General features: G+C 46.8%; 1 protein-coding gene across 5 annotated transcripts in view; it reads left to right on the top strand.

Annotated features, from left to right (window-relative positions):
* Positions 1-8,295: 8,295 nt before the first annotated feature.
* SIDT2 (SID1 transmembrane family member 2) overlaps positions 8,296-17,196 on the top strand; it is a 61,307-nt gene continuing 52,406 nt past the window's right edge. For 4 of the 5 annotated variants that reach the window (XM_066606999.1, XM_066607001.1, XM_066607003.1 and 1 more), the window contains exons 1-2: positions 8,296-8,438; positions 10,230-10,529. In XM_066606999.1, coding sequence (XP_066463096.1) covers positions 10,356-10,529 — 174 coding nt within the window. In that variant the 5' untranslated portion in view covers positions 8,296-8,438; positions 10,230-10,355. Of the gene's footprint in view, positions 8,439-10,094; positions 10,166-10,229; positions 10,530-17,196 lie in introns of all 5 variants that reach the window. The other variant, XM_066607000.1, reaches the window with a different exon arrangement.

The raw sequence follows: 17,196 nt of genomic DNA on the forward strand, positions 1-17,196 counted from the left end.
AAATAAAAATAAATAAAATAAAAATAATTTTTAACACGCTAAAAATATGACCTAAAAATATGTTTTATGAAAGTAATTTTGAATATTTGGATACACCAGAAGTAATAAATAATGGAGGTAAAACATTTTATTAGTCATCTACTTGGTTAGAACCACGCCTGATTGTAAAACTAAGTTGAGGCCCTATGAAGGTTTTGTTTGGTAATGCTGCTGTAATAGGCCTATGCCTATTCCAGGCCAAAAAGGAGGGCCTTACCTCCCATGTGAGTGCCTAACATCAGGAGTTATATCATCTGTCACTCATAAATGTGTATTCTCCGTGTTTCCAGATCAAAATGCAAAGAATCCTTTCAAGTGCTGTTAACCACTACGATCACAGTGAAACCTCAAGAAAAGCTAATTTGGGTTCATGTCAGACATTAAATAAAGATAATCAAGGAAGGAGACAAATGTGGCCCATAATCCTTTGTTATATGTGGGACCCTTGCGGTCATTGGGCTGTCATTTCTCTTTTTCCTCATAAGGGTAACAAAAGATGTACATCCTATGAAGAGGGTTATTACTGTTTCATATGTAATGTGTAGAAGCGTAACTTGAAGCTCCCGGGCCCCGATGAAAAACTTGGAACCGGACCCTGAACTGTAATGCTTTACTCATAGTACTAGGGTCCCTATATGAAGAAGAGAGGCCTTATGGGCCCCCAAAAGGCTCCTGGGCCCGGGTGCAACCGCATCCTCTGTATACTCTATAGTTACGCCCCTGGTAATGTGTCAAAGATCAGAAAAATGTCAACAGATGCAATAAGGTAGCAGTAAGTGTACCAATGTTTCAGCCATATTGTGTAATCAGGCCAATGTTAACATGTAACAAACAATATAACCTGAGATCACACCTTGGAAAGCCAGTCACATTCAACATGTTGTATGTCATCTAAACTATGAACAAGGTGGCTTATGCAGAAAACGTGGAATAAAGATCAATCTTTCAGGAGCCATCTACCTAGAATACCGTTGGGAAACTGTAACGTGTTGTGTGGTATTTTCCTTATCCTGGATATCACCCAGCAGTAGGAAGGTATAAGGCAGGAGACAGGGAAAGGGCCCAGGCGTGTGGTGTCACCCTTGCGGGAGGCAGCCTCATGGCGAAGGTGACAGCTAGGGTCCCCTGTAGGCCGTAGGGAAAGGCCCGAGAACACAAATATTAAGGAAAAACCATCCAGGAGAATGAAAATACGCACAACAAAGGAGGGAATTGTGGGAGATATCCTATATGTATTTTCTGTATTTTTGTCAACTGTGAATATACTGTATTTTGTCTATAATGGTTTAAACCTCTGGGGGAAGAAACATCACCCCCCCCCCTCCACAAGAATTTAAGGAGCAGTGCCTATTGTCCCAAATACTGGTTAAACCAGTTCTAACTGGCCAAACCTATCTAGGAGTGCTTTGTCTTGGACAGCAGAGAGGAGAAACAGGATGTTCTCCTCATGCGACCAAATTCAAGAATGAACTGAGCATGCTCACTGAAGTTCCTCCCAGATGGATGACATCACAAGCTACCTCACAAATACCTCCCTCTGAGAACGACCAATAGGCTCGCTAACTACTGTAACTGTATTCCTAAATTACTTCACTTCCTGTGTTGAAACGTATTTAAGTTTTACGCGCGCTTAATAAAGGGGGATTCTTTTGGGGCACATGATGTAGCCGTGTGGTCTTTGAAAGGCTCTCCAGGCCTGCACATATTATCTTAATTTGGAAACGCACAGTATATCGAAAATAGCGAATTTTGCGCTAACAAATTTGGAGGCACTGCTGAGATAATGAAGATACAGATATGAAGATATTTCATCGTTATCCGGACACAAGGGGACTTCGAAGCAGAGACGGACAGATAATGAGCTCAAACAAGGTAATAAGCTTTATTCTTATGCCTGTACCATCTCTCCCTCTCTGCTATGATCCGCCCCAGGCCGGGTGAGTTGAAATATGATAAGGGGGATTCTTTTGGGGCACATGATGTAGCCGTGTGGTCTTTGAAAGGCTCTCCAGGCCTGCACATATTATCTTAATTTGGAAACGCATAGTATATCGAAAATAGCGAATTTTGCGCTAACAGCTGATATGCTTATATTTCAAGCCCTTTCCCCGAAAATCATCGCTGCAGAGATTGCCTGCAATCCACTGCATTTCAATGTGGACGCAGCAGCGCCGACTCTATAGAAAGCAATGGGATAGCATCCTCGGCCCCTGCGCGGATGAAGGAATCCCCTGCTATAGCTGTCACAGCTGTGGTAGAAGTTCGTGAAGTTCTCTCTGTTTGCCGCCGGCTCCGTTGAACTCAATGTGCGATGTGCGTCACTAGAAAAAATATCAAAAGTGGGTAGGCACCCTAAAAAAACTTTTTCTATTTTACTTACCACCTTACCTGCTCCAAATTTTTCTTTAGTCCTGGAAAATAACCGCCTAGAGTCTTGATGGCAGGCAGTACAGGTGCTTAGTCTGCTCTGACGGTTTTTTTTGTAGTCACTGCATAAAAGGCTAATGAACATTAGATTGGCGCTCTTCTCAGAGTAGCATACTGACTACAGCCGACTGTTTAACTCCTTGATGGCTGTGGGCCGTGACCGCGTCATGATCAAAGAGGTTTCTCCTGTTTGATGTGGTAATTGAATTTCCCGATGATCAGATACCATCAATCCAAAAACAACGCCCCAAGATATGCAGTGAAATTACTACTTAGGGTGCCCTCGCAAATGCAATATTGCTGAGGTTTTTTAACGCAAATGTCAGTATGATTTTCTTATGTTAAAAACGCATCGCAGAAAGCGAGGGGACCCTATTACAGTCAATGGGGCCCATTTAGCGCTGTTCAGTTCTGCCCTAAAATTTTAATTTTTGTTGCCAATAGCAACCAATCACAGATCAGCTTTCATTTCTTATACTGCTGAGGTAAAATGAAAGCTGCGCTGTGACTGGTTGCTATGGGCAACACAGATTTTCTTTTGAACAGCTTTCATAACAGTGAGGTGCTAGGATCATTTTTGTGGCCCACTTTGAATATTCCAGGACCGCTATCCATAAAATCGCCATGCAACGCAGCGGTATATCACCTAGTGTATAATAAGCAGCAATAGTGCCAATAAAAACATACAAATAGTACATATGAAATATAAATACCAGCCCCCATATGAAGAGGGTGGCATCCCCCCAATGTGTGTTTTAGGTTCTACCTTCATCAGTGATGGACAGTGCAGGAACTAGAGAGTGGGTGAGCACAAAAATTACATCCTGCACCCCCCCTTGTCATGTCCCAAATAGCAGCATAACTTCATTTAGGCTAGTTTCATACGCGCATAGAAAAATGGGGCAAAATCGCGTCTTTGCTCCTGTGACTTTAAATCGTGGAAGTCAATGGGACTTTATAATGTTAAAATCGCAACGCGAGTTTTCTGCGTGGCGATGCAATAAAAAGCAGGCTCCACAGGGAAACATGGGAGATTAAAAAAAAAAATTGCACATCGTTGAAAGGTAAAGCAGGCCGCGATTTTTTTGTTCTTTCAACATCACATCGGTGAAAACATCGCAGATGGAAAGGAAAATATTGAAAATCATTGGTTCCATAATCTGCTTTTTTTACTGACCATCTCAGCAGGCAAAAATTGCGCAATTTTCTTGCCCATCTGAAACCACCCTTAGGGCTTCTTCACACTGGCGATCGCAGTAAAATCGCAACTTTTTACCTGCAATTTTTAGCCGTCAGCAGTGCTTTTTCTCGCAAAAACATTTCTGCCACTTGCAATTTTCTTGCGTGTTTTTTTCAGTTTTTTTTTTCTCGCAACATCGCATCAGTGAAAGCATTACAAACGTGAAGAAAACCATTGAAAATCATTGGTTTCATAATTCTGCCTTTTCACTCACTTTCACGTTGAACGAAAATCGTGCAATTTTATCGCCAGTGTGAAGACCCCCTATGACTGCCTGTCCATGGGCGTTGCGATATTCCGCGGCAGATATCCGCCCCCGCGGAGCAGGAGCCAGCTGACAGATCTCCGCGGTGAGCCTATCGGACAAATAGGCTCACCGCGGAGAATCGCAGCAATTTGCCGGCTGTGAGCGGAGAATCGCTATGATTCTCAGCTGGCGGACAGGGGGGGTTGAAGCAATTGCCATAGCAACGCTATGGAAAGCGTGCACTGCGTTCCCCGTGGCCAGATTATCGCTGCGGGAACGCAATGCAAAAAAAACCCGTGGACAGGCAGCCTTACAGTGCTATGGGGATGTGACAGGTTCCCTATAAAGGGGTTTTCCAAGTTATTGAAAAATTGGGGAGAGGGTAGGCAGTAGTAAAAAATAAACTGTACTCACTGATCCAATCCCCTCCCGATCCAGCACTCCAACTCCGGTCCTCCCTCTGGTCTTTGACTATCGCATGTAACTGGAAGTTTAATGAGTGCAGATTGACACCTTAGATTGTTGATCAGCGCTCATTACTGCCCCTGTAATAGCCCGAACAGACAACTTTGGCGTCCTCACTAAATCCCCAGGACGGCCTGCAGACAGCTCCCCTAGTGGTTATTCTATGAAATTCATCGCTGCACTAAGGTCTTGTGTAACACGATTTCACTCTTCTTATATGGCATTGCCATTATTAGTTTTTCTTATGCTGATCCTAGGATGGAGACCATTTGAGGTTTCGCACATTTACGTATGCTTATTCTCTCTTCTGTGTCTGTGAATGAGTATCCGGTTCAATTTCCACGCCATTGGTACAAATATTAATGCGTATTTTGGTGTAGAATGTGTCCCTTCAATTGAGAGGGTGAAATCTACTGAAAATCCTCATCAAAATATGCCGCAAATACATTACGAATTTTGGCAAGAATCCGCAACATGTGAACATCCGCTAAGGGAGCGTTCACACTGTGTTATTGAATACGCTGTGTGATCCCTTCAGGAGATCCGTGACGGCAGCAGAATGCGGCTCTGTGTCAGAACCCCGGACTGGAAAGAAGCCATTCACTTATATAGTAGTGGACTACGCTATTCTGGGGTGTCCGTTCATTTCCATTTGGGGTTCCGTCACTGTGGGGTTTTCTGCAGTTGGCATGGGACTCCCGAATGTTATCACACAGCGTATTAAATAATATGTGAACGTTCCTTAAAGGGGTTCTGTCAGGGAAAAAAAAATCATACTCACCTGTGCCTTACGGATCCGGTCACTGGGAACCTGCTACTCTTCTCCTCACCCTCCGGCAGCCGTCTGATCGCGGGGCAAAAGCTGGCAGAGTACCAGCTTCTGCCCCAGCTCTGAGCACTGCTGGACGGCGAGTCCTGCCGCTTGGGTCAATGGTTGATGTGTCACAAGTGATGCATCACCCACTGATTGGCCTGGCTGCGTCTAACCTTTGAAATCCTTGGAGAGTCGATGGCGAGTGCGCATGCGTCTCCCCCTTCGCGGCGCGCTTGCGTACTTGCCGTCAACTCTCTGTGGACGCAGAGGTTAGACGCGGCCAGGTCGGCGGAAGTGCGCTGGAGCCGCTGAGAGATGAACCCTCATGCGGCACCTAAACAACGGAGGGACCAAGTACAACAGGATTCGGTAAGTATGCTTTGTTCTTTGAACTTTTCTCTTTCCACAGGTTAGACTTAAAGGGATGGCTGGGCAGGATGCAGGTGAGAATTTTTTTTTTTATTTTGCTTACAGAACCCCTTTAAGTCTTATCTATCACCCTGTACGTTCACTTGGGCGTCCCTAACTACCGCACTGCAATAAAGGACTTGTTTATTTCTCCAAAATGTGCCCCATGCAACATCATAGCAAACAGACATATACACCTCTCTTGGCTCCTGCATCTACCGTGCCACTGCTCGGTCCTCCGTGAACGGTGTCTGTTTACTGGCTGCAGACAGCTTGTGTACAGGACATGACAGGCTGCAGCAGCCATAGCCAGAGCTGGGTGATTGAGTGCTGATCTCTGTCGTTGGCTGCTGTAGCCTGTAAACAGGATATCACGGGGGAGACCAGGAGTGGCGACGCTGAACACAGCGGGGAGCTGAGACAGGTGAGTATATGACTGTTTGCTATGTTGTTACATGGGGAACGTGCTGTAGTAAAAAAGAGCAACTTGGACAACCCCCTTAAAGGGGTTGTCTGGTTACCGGACAACCCTCCTTTAATAGGGCTGTGGGGGGTAAAATAAACTGAAAGCTACTTACCCCTCTCCATCTTCCAGTGCTGCAGCCCCGCTGTGGTCCTGGTGGTTGTTTTGATAACTTAGGTGACAATGAGAGACTGTAGCGCCACCTCTTATTCTCCTGGCATCGGCACTCACATCCTGAGCGCCACGATGCCAGGAGATCAGAAACGTGACGCTGCAGCGGTCACCTGAGTTCCTGTGATGGTAGCTATCAAAACAACCACTGGGACTGCAGCGCTGGATCCCGGAGGCTGCAGAGGTTTAACACTTCCCAATCCCGTGTCAGATTTCCCTGCATAGTTCCCATGTGGGGCGAGGTCTGACACGTTTGTAACACTGTGCAGAAGAGTGTAATATACATATATAATATACATATTAAGGCTGCATGCAGGGGCCCGCAGCGGAATACATCCTTGTACCCAGTCAGCAACTGCACATACCTGTATTTTGGTTTTCTTTTCTGTACTGCGGATGGTCTGCATGGCTCGCCGTCAGACATGCGTGGTACGGATTTCTTTTTTAACTCCTCCTTTTCCACGGAATCCGCAATGTCAATTGCACGCGGGCCGCGGGTTGGACGGCCTCCGATGACTTCAATGGGATTTTCCATCCGTGAGCAGAAACCACAATTGCTTTCCGCTCGTGTGCCTGAAGATTCATTTTTGCATCGCCTGCTATTTGCTGCGGTATCAGGAGGCGGTCGCCATCTCTGGATTGCGCAATTCAAATCCGCCCGTGTGCATTCACCCCAACTCATGTTTAAGTTTCCATAAACTGCCAATAAACTCACCATGACATCATTGTTACGTGTTCCTGTTGCGGAATTCCAAGGAATTCAGAAATCGCTTTCTCATCCAATATAAATAAGGGCTGGGGAGCGTGCGGGTGGCAGGGGACTTGGATTGGAAAGGGTTAAGTATTAGAGATGAGCAAACGTACTCGGTAAGGGCGATTTCGCAATCGAGCACCGCGATTTTCGAGTACTTCACTACTCGGGTGAAAAGTACTCGGGGGCGCCGGGGGGCGGGGCGTGGCGTGGTGGAGCAGGGGGTAGCAGCAGGGAACAGGGGGGAGCCCTCTCTCTCTCCCTCTCCCCCCCACTCCCTTCTGCAACCCCCCGCTCACCCACAGCGCACCCGAGTAGTGAAGTACTCGAAAATCGCCGTGCTCGATTGCGAAATCGGCCTTACCGAGTACGTTCGCTCATCTCTATTAAGTATGTTTCAGTTTATTTTAACCCATACAGCCCTGTTAAAGCGCCGTTGTCTGATATCAGACAATCCCTTTAAGGGACTTTAAAAAAAAAAAAATTTATTAAATGAATTTTAAAAAGTCCCAAAAAATTAAAAATCTATTTAGTATAAATTACATTTTAACAGCCATGTATTACCGCAAATTTTTTTTTTAAAAACTGCTGTATCCCGTATCCGCCGTAACAACCTGAGGAATTTATTAAACAGGTTAATTAAGGAGAAAAGGGAAAAGCAGAAAAAAATAATTTTGCTATATTTATGCCTTAATAAAAAAAGTTAGAAAAGTGACCCACTTATAGGAACCCACAAATTGTACAAAAAAATATATACAATATATACATATATTGTATATATACACGCACTCTCTTTCATTTAACCCTTTCCAATCCATTGTCTGACGTCTGTAGACATTATGATTGAAGGCTGTACAGCTCCAATGTCGGAGGATGTCCGTCGGGGTTCTCTTACTGTATATGCTGTTGCAGCCTATCCAACGTGTCACCTCATGCAGTACTGGCTTTAGCCAGCAGATGGCGCCGTTGTATAACGGCAGAAAAAGAGTAAGCTCCCCCTAGGAAAACCAGTATACAAATTGGGTTGGAGAGGGTTAAAAAAGCCTCATCAATGAGAAAAACGAAGACGGCCGGACTGCAGAGACGAGAACTAAAACACTACAGCAGTGAGCAGAAGACAACATGTTCTGGAGTTACTAGTCACGCACTTGCAGACCGCTCCATGTAACGGGGAAGGGTGGGCTGCACTCTGCGTCACGTGACGCCCCCGTACACTGTGAGCCGCAGCTTGTCACGTGATTTCTTGGAGGCTGCATGACGTCACCTCGGCCCCGCCCCCGTGTTGTCCTGTACTTCCGGCTCCTCGCAGCGGGCTCCGGTCCACACGGCTGTGAGGAGAGAACAGCGCGGTGACCCGCGGGGAGGAGGAGCAGGGCCGGGTGGCCGGATGGGAGGCGGACGGGGAGTAAGGCTGTGAGTGTTAAGTAGACGGGACGGGTTGTCATGGGCGCAGAGCTCTGCATGTGTTGTGCCATCTGCTGCTTGTTTACCGGGCAGCGGTCACACCTAGCGCGTGATGTCCTCTAGGACTGTGCCCCCTGCTGGTGGGGAGCGGCAGTGGCATCTGTATTCCAGATGCCCAGAGTCATCTATTGGTGGGCACACATCCATCCTCTATAGCTGCCCGCTGCTGGGACATGATTGGGGGTCATGCTCTGTACGTCAGTGTCGCCTCTGCCCCCCCAGCGCTTGTTCTAGACGCGCCCGTTTACGTTTTCTAGAGCGACTGTATTGTGTGGCCGAACGTTAAGGTTAGTGGCAGACGCCGCCGCCATCTGTGTGACATATCTGTGCGTCTCCCACGTCCCGTGGCCACTATATATGTATTATTATGTTTTTTATTCTTCCCGTGTCGTTAATTTTAAAAATAAACATGCAAAAAATCTTGCGCCACATTCTGTTACTATAGCAACCAGTAGTAGACCTCAGGCCGCTCGCACACGAGCGCGAATAGAAACTCCATTCTTTCGGACGGCGTTATACACGGGGGCCATGTTTTCACACTGATGCTTCAAGGTAAAAAAATTGCGCCATGTCTTATTTTTTTTTCGTATCACTTCCCCGTGCGATGTTTCCCGTTAAAATCGATGCGTAAATCTTGAGCTATTTTACCGTGCGTGGAGCGCGCCGGAGGGTTGGCATTCTACAGAAGTGATGCCAAGTGTCTTCACCTGAAAATCTCCTGGCTTCCACGAATAAACCGCGTGTTGGCGACCGCGGTATCCGGCAGGGCTTCTCCGGTTGTGGATTTCTTGACAGACGTGGTGCAGACTCCGTGTGAGGTTCGCCCAGATTCCACGTCCCGTCTGGTGACCTCCGCCACGTGGCGCAGCCACAGGACGAGGGCGCTGCCATATTGTGGGGCCGGACCGCAGGTTTGGGTTATGATGCCTGCAGTCAGGCAGGGGGCGCTCTTCTGTATCTAGTCAGAAAGCAGAGGCCAACATGGACCAGTATAACCGGCCTGCGGCTGCCTTCACACGGGCGCTGAAATCACGGGAGATTTCTGCATTTTTAGATGCGCAGATCTCTCACAAGTATAAGCCTCGTTCTTTAGTAAGGCTCACCCATCAGCGGTGTTTTCCCGTATGGCCTCGTGATGTGATGACGGAGACCAATTGCGTCCCATTCTGTCTTGTGCGCGCTCTCTCATCGCAGCCTTGTTATCAGTAGGGCTGGCGGCTGTCAGGATGCCCGCAGCGATGCCAGGCTGATCTCACATGACGCCTCGCATTCTCAAGGCATGATGGCGAGCGTGATATGAGGGCGCAATTCACAGCTCCATTTCTCATTCGCCCGTGTGAAGTTAGCCTTGGGGTGTGTTCACACGACCGCTTACGGTTTTTGGCTTGTGTATTTACACGTCAAAATACGCTGATGCTTTACTGTTTTTTTAACGTATTTGCGCATCTGAGGGGGAAAAAACGTGAAATTCCATGCATAAATTCGCGTATTTGCGCACGCCCATTGATCTCAGCGTGTAATACGTACTAACATACGACATTCTGCTTTTTTTTTTTCCATGCTCGGTCGCCGCGCCATTCATTCTGACATGACTGTGGGGTGGAGGAGCGGGAGGTGGTGACCACCCACTTGTCCGCCATGTTATAATAACCCGCAGTAACGTGCAGTACCGGCCTGTGAGTAGGTTTGTACAGCGGTCGCCGACCTGGCCTGCTGGTTGATCTGTTGTGTTGTGTGCAGGGATCTGCCGGTGACTCAGACATGCCGTCCTCTGATTGCCTAAGGTGTGGGGTGACGTCCTGCTGATGTTGGAAGCTGCACGGGACGGCAGGGACTCTGCACTCCTCCACAGCTCGCTGCTGGACAATGTTCCCCGTCGGTGTGGTCCTACTTCTGTTCTGCACTGTCCAGGGGCTCCACGACTCTCCAGCCAAAGAAATCCACCAGAAGAATGCCGACTTCAACCTGGATTATAATGACACGATCAACAGCGAGATCCAGAATATATACGCCTTCAATCACACCATGCTGAGGAACAAGGTAAGACCGGCCATGGGAAACTGTTCGCGGATCACTGCTGGTAAACAACTGGCTTTACTACAGGCAGCACCTGCCTGGCATTGGGCTATGCAAAAAAATGGTCATGATTGTAGTTAAAGGGATTTTCTTGGCCATTTCCCTTTATATCCCGTCCTCAGAATGTATAATTAGCGATGAACATTCATAATGAGCGGATGAGTATTTAGTCGTTTACATTGGTGATAAGTTTCTTAGGGAAACTTCCCTTTTTTTTTTCCCCCCATGTTGAGGGGGGAGGGGCCTTAAAGGGGTTTTGTAAGATTATTTTTTTTTTCTTGAAAAAAAAATGTTTTTTAAAAATGAGCTCTCATTCTCCACTCCCTGCGGTGGCTCAGAGTCTCTGCTCTGACATGTTGTTTACAGGCTGCAGCACCTTGTGTATGGGAGGTCACAGGCTGCTGCAGCCTATTACAGGGCTCAGCGATCAATCAACTTATAGTGAGGCTAACTGAAGGCCCGTTTACACGCAACGATATCGCTCAAAATTCCTTCAAACGAACAAAAGTGAGCGATAATCCTCACGTGTGAATAGGAAGCCATCCTGCGCTATTCATACACTTGTTTCACTGATTTTCCGCCAGCATAAACATAGTCGTTTGTTCGCGTTTCGTTGGGTTTAAATGGCGATCGTTCAGTCTTTCAAATGATTTTAGGCCCATTTAGACACAACGATTATTGCTCAAAAGATGTCTTTTGAGCGACTTATGAGCGATAATTGTTGTCATTTACAGCGCAGGATCGCTCAAACGTTGAGGGATCACCTTGCGCTTTGAGTGGAGGATGCAGAAGACAAGCGGGGCCGCTTGTCTTCTGCATCCAGCTGTTGACCGCTCTGTTCTTCATATCCAGCCTGTTATCAGGGACGGGATACAGCTGAAACAATAGTATCCTATGTATCCTGCTGTGAATCCCTGATAAGGCTCATGGTTGTCCATCAGCACGCTGAAAGACAAAGATGAGCTGCGGCTTAACAAAACTGCCTGATGTCAGTGCAGTTAGAAACAACGATTATCGCTCGAAAGACGGCTTTTGAGCAAATTTTGAGTGATTATCGTTGTCTAAATGGGCCTTTAAATGCGGCAGTAGACAATGGCCCTGTATTCACACCAATTACAACCTCCCGGCCAGAGGTGCTTCGCATATACACCTGCCCACCTGAGCAACAACATACAGTGTTTACATAGCTAATGAGGGAAATGGCGAGGATTGCACCCGATTATCTTCACATGCGAACGCTCAACATTTACAGTAGCTGACGTTACAGAGCCGTTTGCATATCAAACCTCCCAGAGAGCATTGCAGGGCCTGTTTGATTGTCTCCACAATGAGAGGCAGTACCCCTCCTGACTCATATCTGCAGATTTTGATATTTGGTGGAAGCCCTCATTTCCAGGCGCTATATATCTTACATTGTCCTGTTCAGGGAAGGGTCGTGAGGCAACGGAATGGGGTTAAAAAAGGGAAGTTGTAGTAAAAAAAAAAGTATGATTGCCCAACTGCATGCAATGCATCCTCTATAGAGTGCAATGGGCAAATCTCAGACTGGTAACACATTATTTTACACCAGAAGTGGTAAGCGGGTACGACTGAGTGGTGATAGACCGCTCTGGGCTCCATCGTGGCTTCCGGTCTCTTTATAGAGAGGTTGTGCTGCAGGCTGCTCGATGATTACTGTGAGATAATAATGGAACGGCCAACGCAAACCGTAATGGAAACACTTGCAGCAAATGTAAACGGAGCCGACCGTCCCAAGGTAACGTTCACGCCCGGATTGTGGTTTCTTAGGACACCACAGCGGGTATCTCAGTATTGTAGGACGGATCCAGAATCTTCCAGTTACTCCTCTTTATCACTTGATGCTAAAGGTTGTATATGTCCGCCCTTCAGCAATGGGGTTTCTATGGGGCGGCTCCGTACACACCGGGTGCCAGCTGTCTTACCTGCCTGCAACAGCTATTATCAGTGTTTACGCTGATTTGTGGATTTTAACTATTTAAATGCCCTGATCAGAGTTTGGAGAGTCTTGAACCGACCTTGATGAGATTGTGAGGTGCTGTTTGTCATGGCAGTCCAGCGCCTCCTGAAGAGCCTCAGGACGGCCACGTGGTTCTGCCTTTTTAAGAAATGCCATATATCAAACGATCACAACTTGAAGTTTCCTCTTGAGCCAAAAAAAGTAAGAATAAGGCCGGGCCCACACGGGCAGATTCCAATTACATAATCGGCATCTGCAGCAAAATGCAGCCATTCAGAGGCATGTAAATTCGCTTTTTTTACTCACACTCGCGGATATGGATCACGTATTCCACGAGTGGAGGAAAAAAAACCCAGCATACTCTATTTTACTGCGGACTCCATGCGGGCGGCCTCTATTGAAGTCAATGGAGGCCGTCTGACCCGCAGCCCATCCGCAATTAATATTGTGTCTGGGCTGTGGGCACCCGCATCATCGCGAAGCAACGGCACGGGAAATGCAAATAAAAACAAGAAAAGACCTGTACTGCGCACGATCGGCCGGCCTTGGTGCAGATAGATATTTTCTGTTGTCAAACATAAAGGCTATTAAGTCTTAAAAACAAAAAAAACCTTTTCCAGAATATGAAATAAAATCGCAACAACAAAAACAAGCATATTTGGTAGCGCTCTGTCCATAAACACCTGATCTATCATAATAACACCTTAGTTCCATAGTGTTCTTATACGCTGCAGCTGAAGGATGTGTATGGTGGAGGGAAACTGCGCTGCAATCTCCCTCCATACATCGCGGGTGTCAGCTGTTTCTTACAGCAGACAACAGCCCCGACAAGCTGTGCAGCCAATCGGGGCTGTTAACCCTTTAAATGGCACGGTCAATTCTGACAGCCCTTGCACAAGTACGTCGACAGGAAAATAAAGTTATTGTGCGCAGAAGATGGAAACAAAGTAATTTAAAATTAAATATCTTAAAAAAATACAGCAAAAAAATCATAGTAATCGTACTGAATGACTTATAGAATAACGTTGTCATTTCTGTTGCCGTTTGTGCGCCGTAGAAACAGGGCACACCGAAAGATGGCGGAATGTCTTTTTTTTTTTTTTTTTTTTTTTATTCCCCCACTTCTTTCCTCTCGGAATTTTTTAAGCTTCAGTACATTGTATGGTACCTTTAAATGGCACCATTGAAAAATCCAACTCGTCCCGCAAAAAACAAGCGGTCATACAGCGACGTCGATGGATAAATGAAGGAGCTACGGGTTTTTTTTTTGTTTTTTTTTTAAAGGATGAAAAAAGGAAGTGAAAAAAGTGCCGTCACTAGGGGGTTAATGCACTAGTCCACACCGTGACTGTCGTCAGAAAAAAAAATGCCAGAAGTGGTCTTTTTTTCTTTTTTTTTCTTGGTCACCCTGTTTCTAAGGAAAAATGTAGTTAAGGCAATCAAGTCATACGGACTCAAAAAATAGAAACCGGAGGTCATCCCGTCCCCCCCCCAAAAAAAGCGCTCGCACAGCCCCATTGATGGAGATAGAAAAGAAGTTATGGTTCCAGAAAATGTTTTTGTAAGGAGATTTTTTTTTTTTTTTTTTTTTTTGAAAGTTGTTCAGCAAAAAACTTAATAAACTTGGTGTCCCCAGTCATACTGACCCACAGAATAAGGTTAGGCCGTGTGTGTGTGTGCTGTAAAAACAAGACCACCTCCCTCTACTAAGGGCTAATGCCCACGACCGGATCTTTACTGTGGTTCCCGCGGTGGAATTCTGCAGCAATTAGGTTCTATTGAACTTCACCTGCCAATGCCAACATGCGGATTTTTACAGCGGGAAACAAATTGCAACATGTCCTATTTCCCAGGGATTTACGCTGCGGGAGGTTCCCACTAACATAGTATTAAAGGAGACCGTGGAAAAACGTGCACTTTTTCTGTGATCGCCAGCTGCGGCGTATCGTTTACAACCGCAGTACTCCCGCGGTGTAATTCCGCAACAGCCGTGGACATGAGTGATAAGTTGGCAGAATTCTGGGGTTTTTTGTTTTTGTTTTTTTTGTTTTTTTTTCCACTTCCCTTTTTTAAACATTTGTAGATGTTTTTCAGCACATTTGGTATATTAAATAGTACCATTCAAAAACACAACTCGTCCTGCAAAAAACGAGCCCTCATACAGCGACCTCAACTGAAAAATATGTTATCGTTTTTTTGAAAGTGGGGAGGACAAACCAAAAATCAAGGGGGAAAAGTGTAGCATCCTTTAAGGGGTTAATAGCAGTTTGACATGTATTAACTGATACATTAGGTCATTTTTTTGTAAGAAATGCTATTTTAACATCGCCATAGCAACATTTCCGAAATGTCTGGTTTTAGTAAGATTGTTTTCCTCGTTGTGCAGCAGATTGCTCCGTGGATTAGGCTTCAGGATTAGAGATTAGAATACGGCAGAGGGAAACTGCTGGAGCGTGAGGGGTTACAGTATATATGGGACGTGATGGGAAATATAGAAAGTAAAGGCAGGACCCGTATATTACAGCGTAGGACCATACAGATGGACATGTGGGTGAGAGATACTGACCTGCCACAAGAAATGGAAACTCCTGATAACCGCCACTCCGTCCTCTGGTCTTCATATCCTCCATCGCCGTATGATGCGTCTTATACAGAGGTACCGGCTCTTCATATATTGGCTCGTTTCAGCTCTCTCGTCTGCCTACACACCTCTACAGCCATAGGGGTTGGCGCCAATTTTTGGTATAATTAGTACAAGTTTCTGGCATAACGGTTGCCACGCCCCCTTTTTGGGGAAAGTGATGTACCTATCACAGTCACACAAGACTCATGCAAGCAGGTCTTTCTCCAAACGTTGACTTTTTACAACATTTTTTAAATGTTTATTTTACGTTATCTGTCCGCAATGTCCATTGTGAGTAGGCCGCTGGTCGGATGATTTCTGTTGACTTCAATGGAAGTCGTCTGTGCGGAATCCACGCTAAAATAGAACATGCTGCGATTTTCCTTTGCTGTCGGAAATCGCAGTTTGGTTCTGTGGGTTTGCAGGAAGAAGTGCTTTTCCATATCATGTTACGAATGGTATCTGCTGCGGAACCGCGGGGCGGTTGTCTATTTTTTTTTTATGTGAGCTCTGCCTGGCCTATTGACATCTCCGAAAACCGGTCATGTCAGCCTCTAATGTAGGTGACCCTGGGGCAGATTTACAGGACGGTGCTTATAACATCCCTATCGAGCCTCTTGTTGGCTGCAGCGGTCACAGGGTTAAACGACCACAGGATCTCTGTAGCCTAAGGAAACAAAAGTTGGGCCATAGCAAAAATATGGCGCGGGATTTAAAGGGGTGCTGTCGTTGGTAAACAAAAATACTTGCCTATTCCTCCCCCGTCAGTCTGCTTACCGCATCGTCTTCCTGCTGGTTTTCCCCCTCCCTTCCCCGGCTCTATGGCATTACATCCTACTGCAGGAGTGATCAGAGCATCGTCCCTCGATGAGTTCAAAATAGTTTTTCCCGGTCTCTCCCCTCTAAAAAAAAAAAAACGGGGGTGCGTCTGATCGTCCGGTGTGTCTTTGAGAGCGAAAAATATGGTAGTTCAAGGCTGGGTTCACACGGGGCGGATTTGCCGTGGAAATTCCATGCGGAATTTCGCTGTGGCAAATCTGCCTGCGGCCGCTAATCCCGGGTGTAGCCAGCCATGTTGACAAGATTTATCAAAAATCTCGTCCACACGGGGGTGGTGAATCTGCCGCAGCTAAGCCGGCACTGCGGCGCAGATTCCTGGGACGCAGCATGTCCATTCTCTTTCTTTTTTTTTTCTGCTGCGGCTGCGCTCTCCTCTATGGGAGAGCCGGGTGCATCAGAAAAGCATGCGACCAAGCCGCTCCAAAACCCGCACTTTTCCGGCGGAAATAGCACTTTTTCGCTGCGGCAAAAACCACAATATTTCCACCGAGAATATGACCCATGTGACCCCAGCCTAACACAAACGTGATTTTTCTGATTCCTCATTCCTTTTCCAGGGGATTTCCAGAATTACTACGAACCTGCCTACGTGCCCACCGTGTTTTTTACACATGTTGTCAGACAGTGGAAAAGGTGACGTCAGTTGGGCCTTCTTGCGTGTTTGTGCTGTTTTTGTTTATTTATTTTATTAAATGGTGGCATAAAATCCTTGTTTGTTTACGCCACATCCCATCGTGTAAGACCGCCTGCACACGGCGGGATTTCCCGCAGGATTTCCGCCGCTCAAAGCCTGCATAGGAGTGCATTACCATACGCACTCCTATGCAGACGGCTGCGGTTTGGCCGCGCGAAATGTCACGCGGCAAACAAACCGCCGCATGGCCTATTTTTGTGCGGGGCTAGCAGAACTTCGCACAGAAACGTCACTCACCCGGCCGCCGGCTCCGGTCTGCGCATGCGCCGGCACATGAAAGAGCTGGGGCTGCTGGGCGCGGGTGAGTACGCGCTCGTCTCTGCAGGCGCTGGGGTCGGGTCTCGCGGCGAGAATTCTCACCGCCGGATCCGACCCGCTCGTCTGCAGGCGACCTAAACGTGATATGCTGCCAACTAACACAGATCGTGCAACCGTTCATAACCTCCCCACTGTCCGGGACCGCATCACCCCAGAGGTGTCCCTGGAAGGCAGGATC

Source organism: Eleutherodactylus coqui, chromosome 6 (assembly GCF_035609145.1).
Source record: "Eleutherodactylus coqui strain aEleCoq1 chromosome 6, aEleCoq1.hap1, whole genome shotgun sequence".
Classification (NCBI taxonomy): domain Eukaryota; kingdom Metazoa; phylum Chordata; class Amphibia; order Anura; family Eleutherodactylidae; genus Eleutherodactylus; species Eleutherodactylus coqui.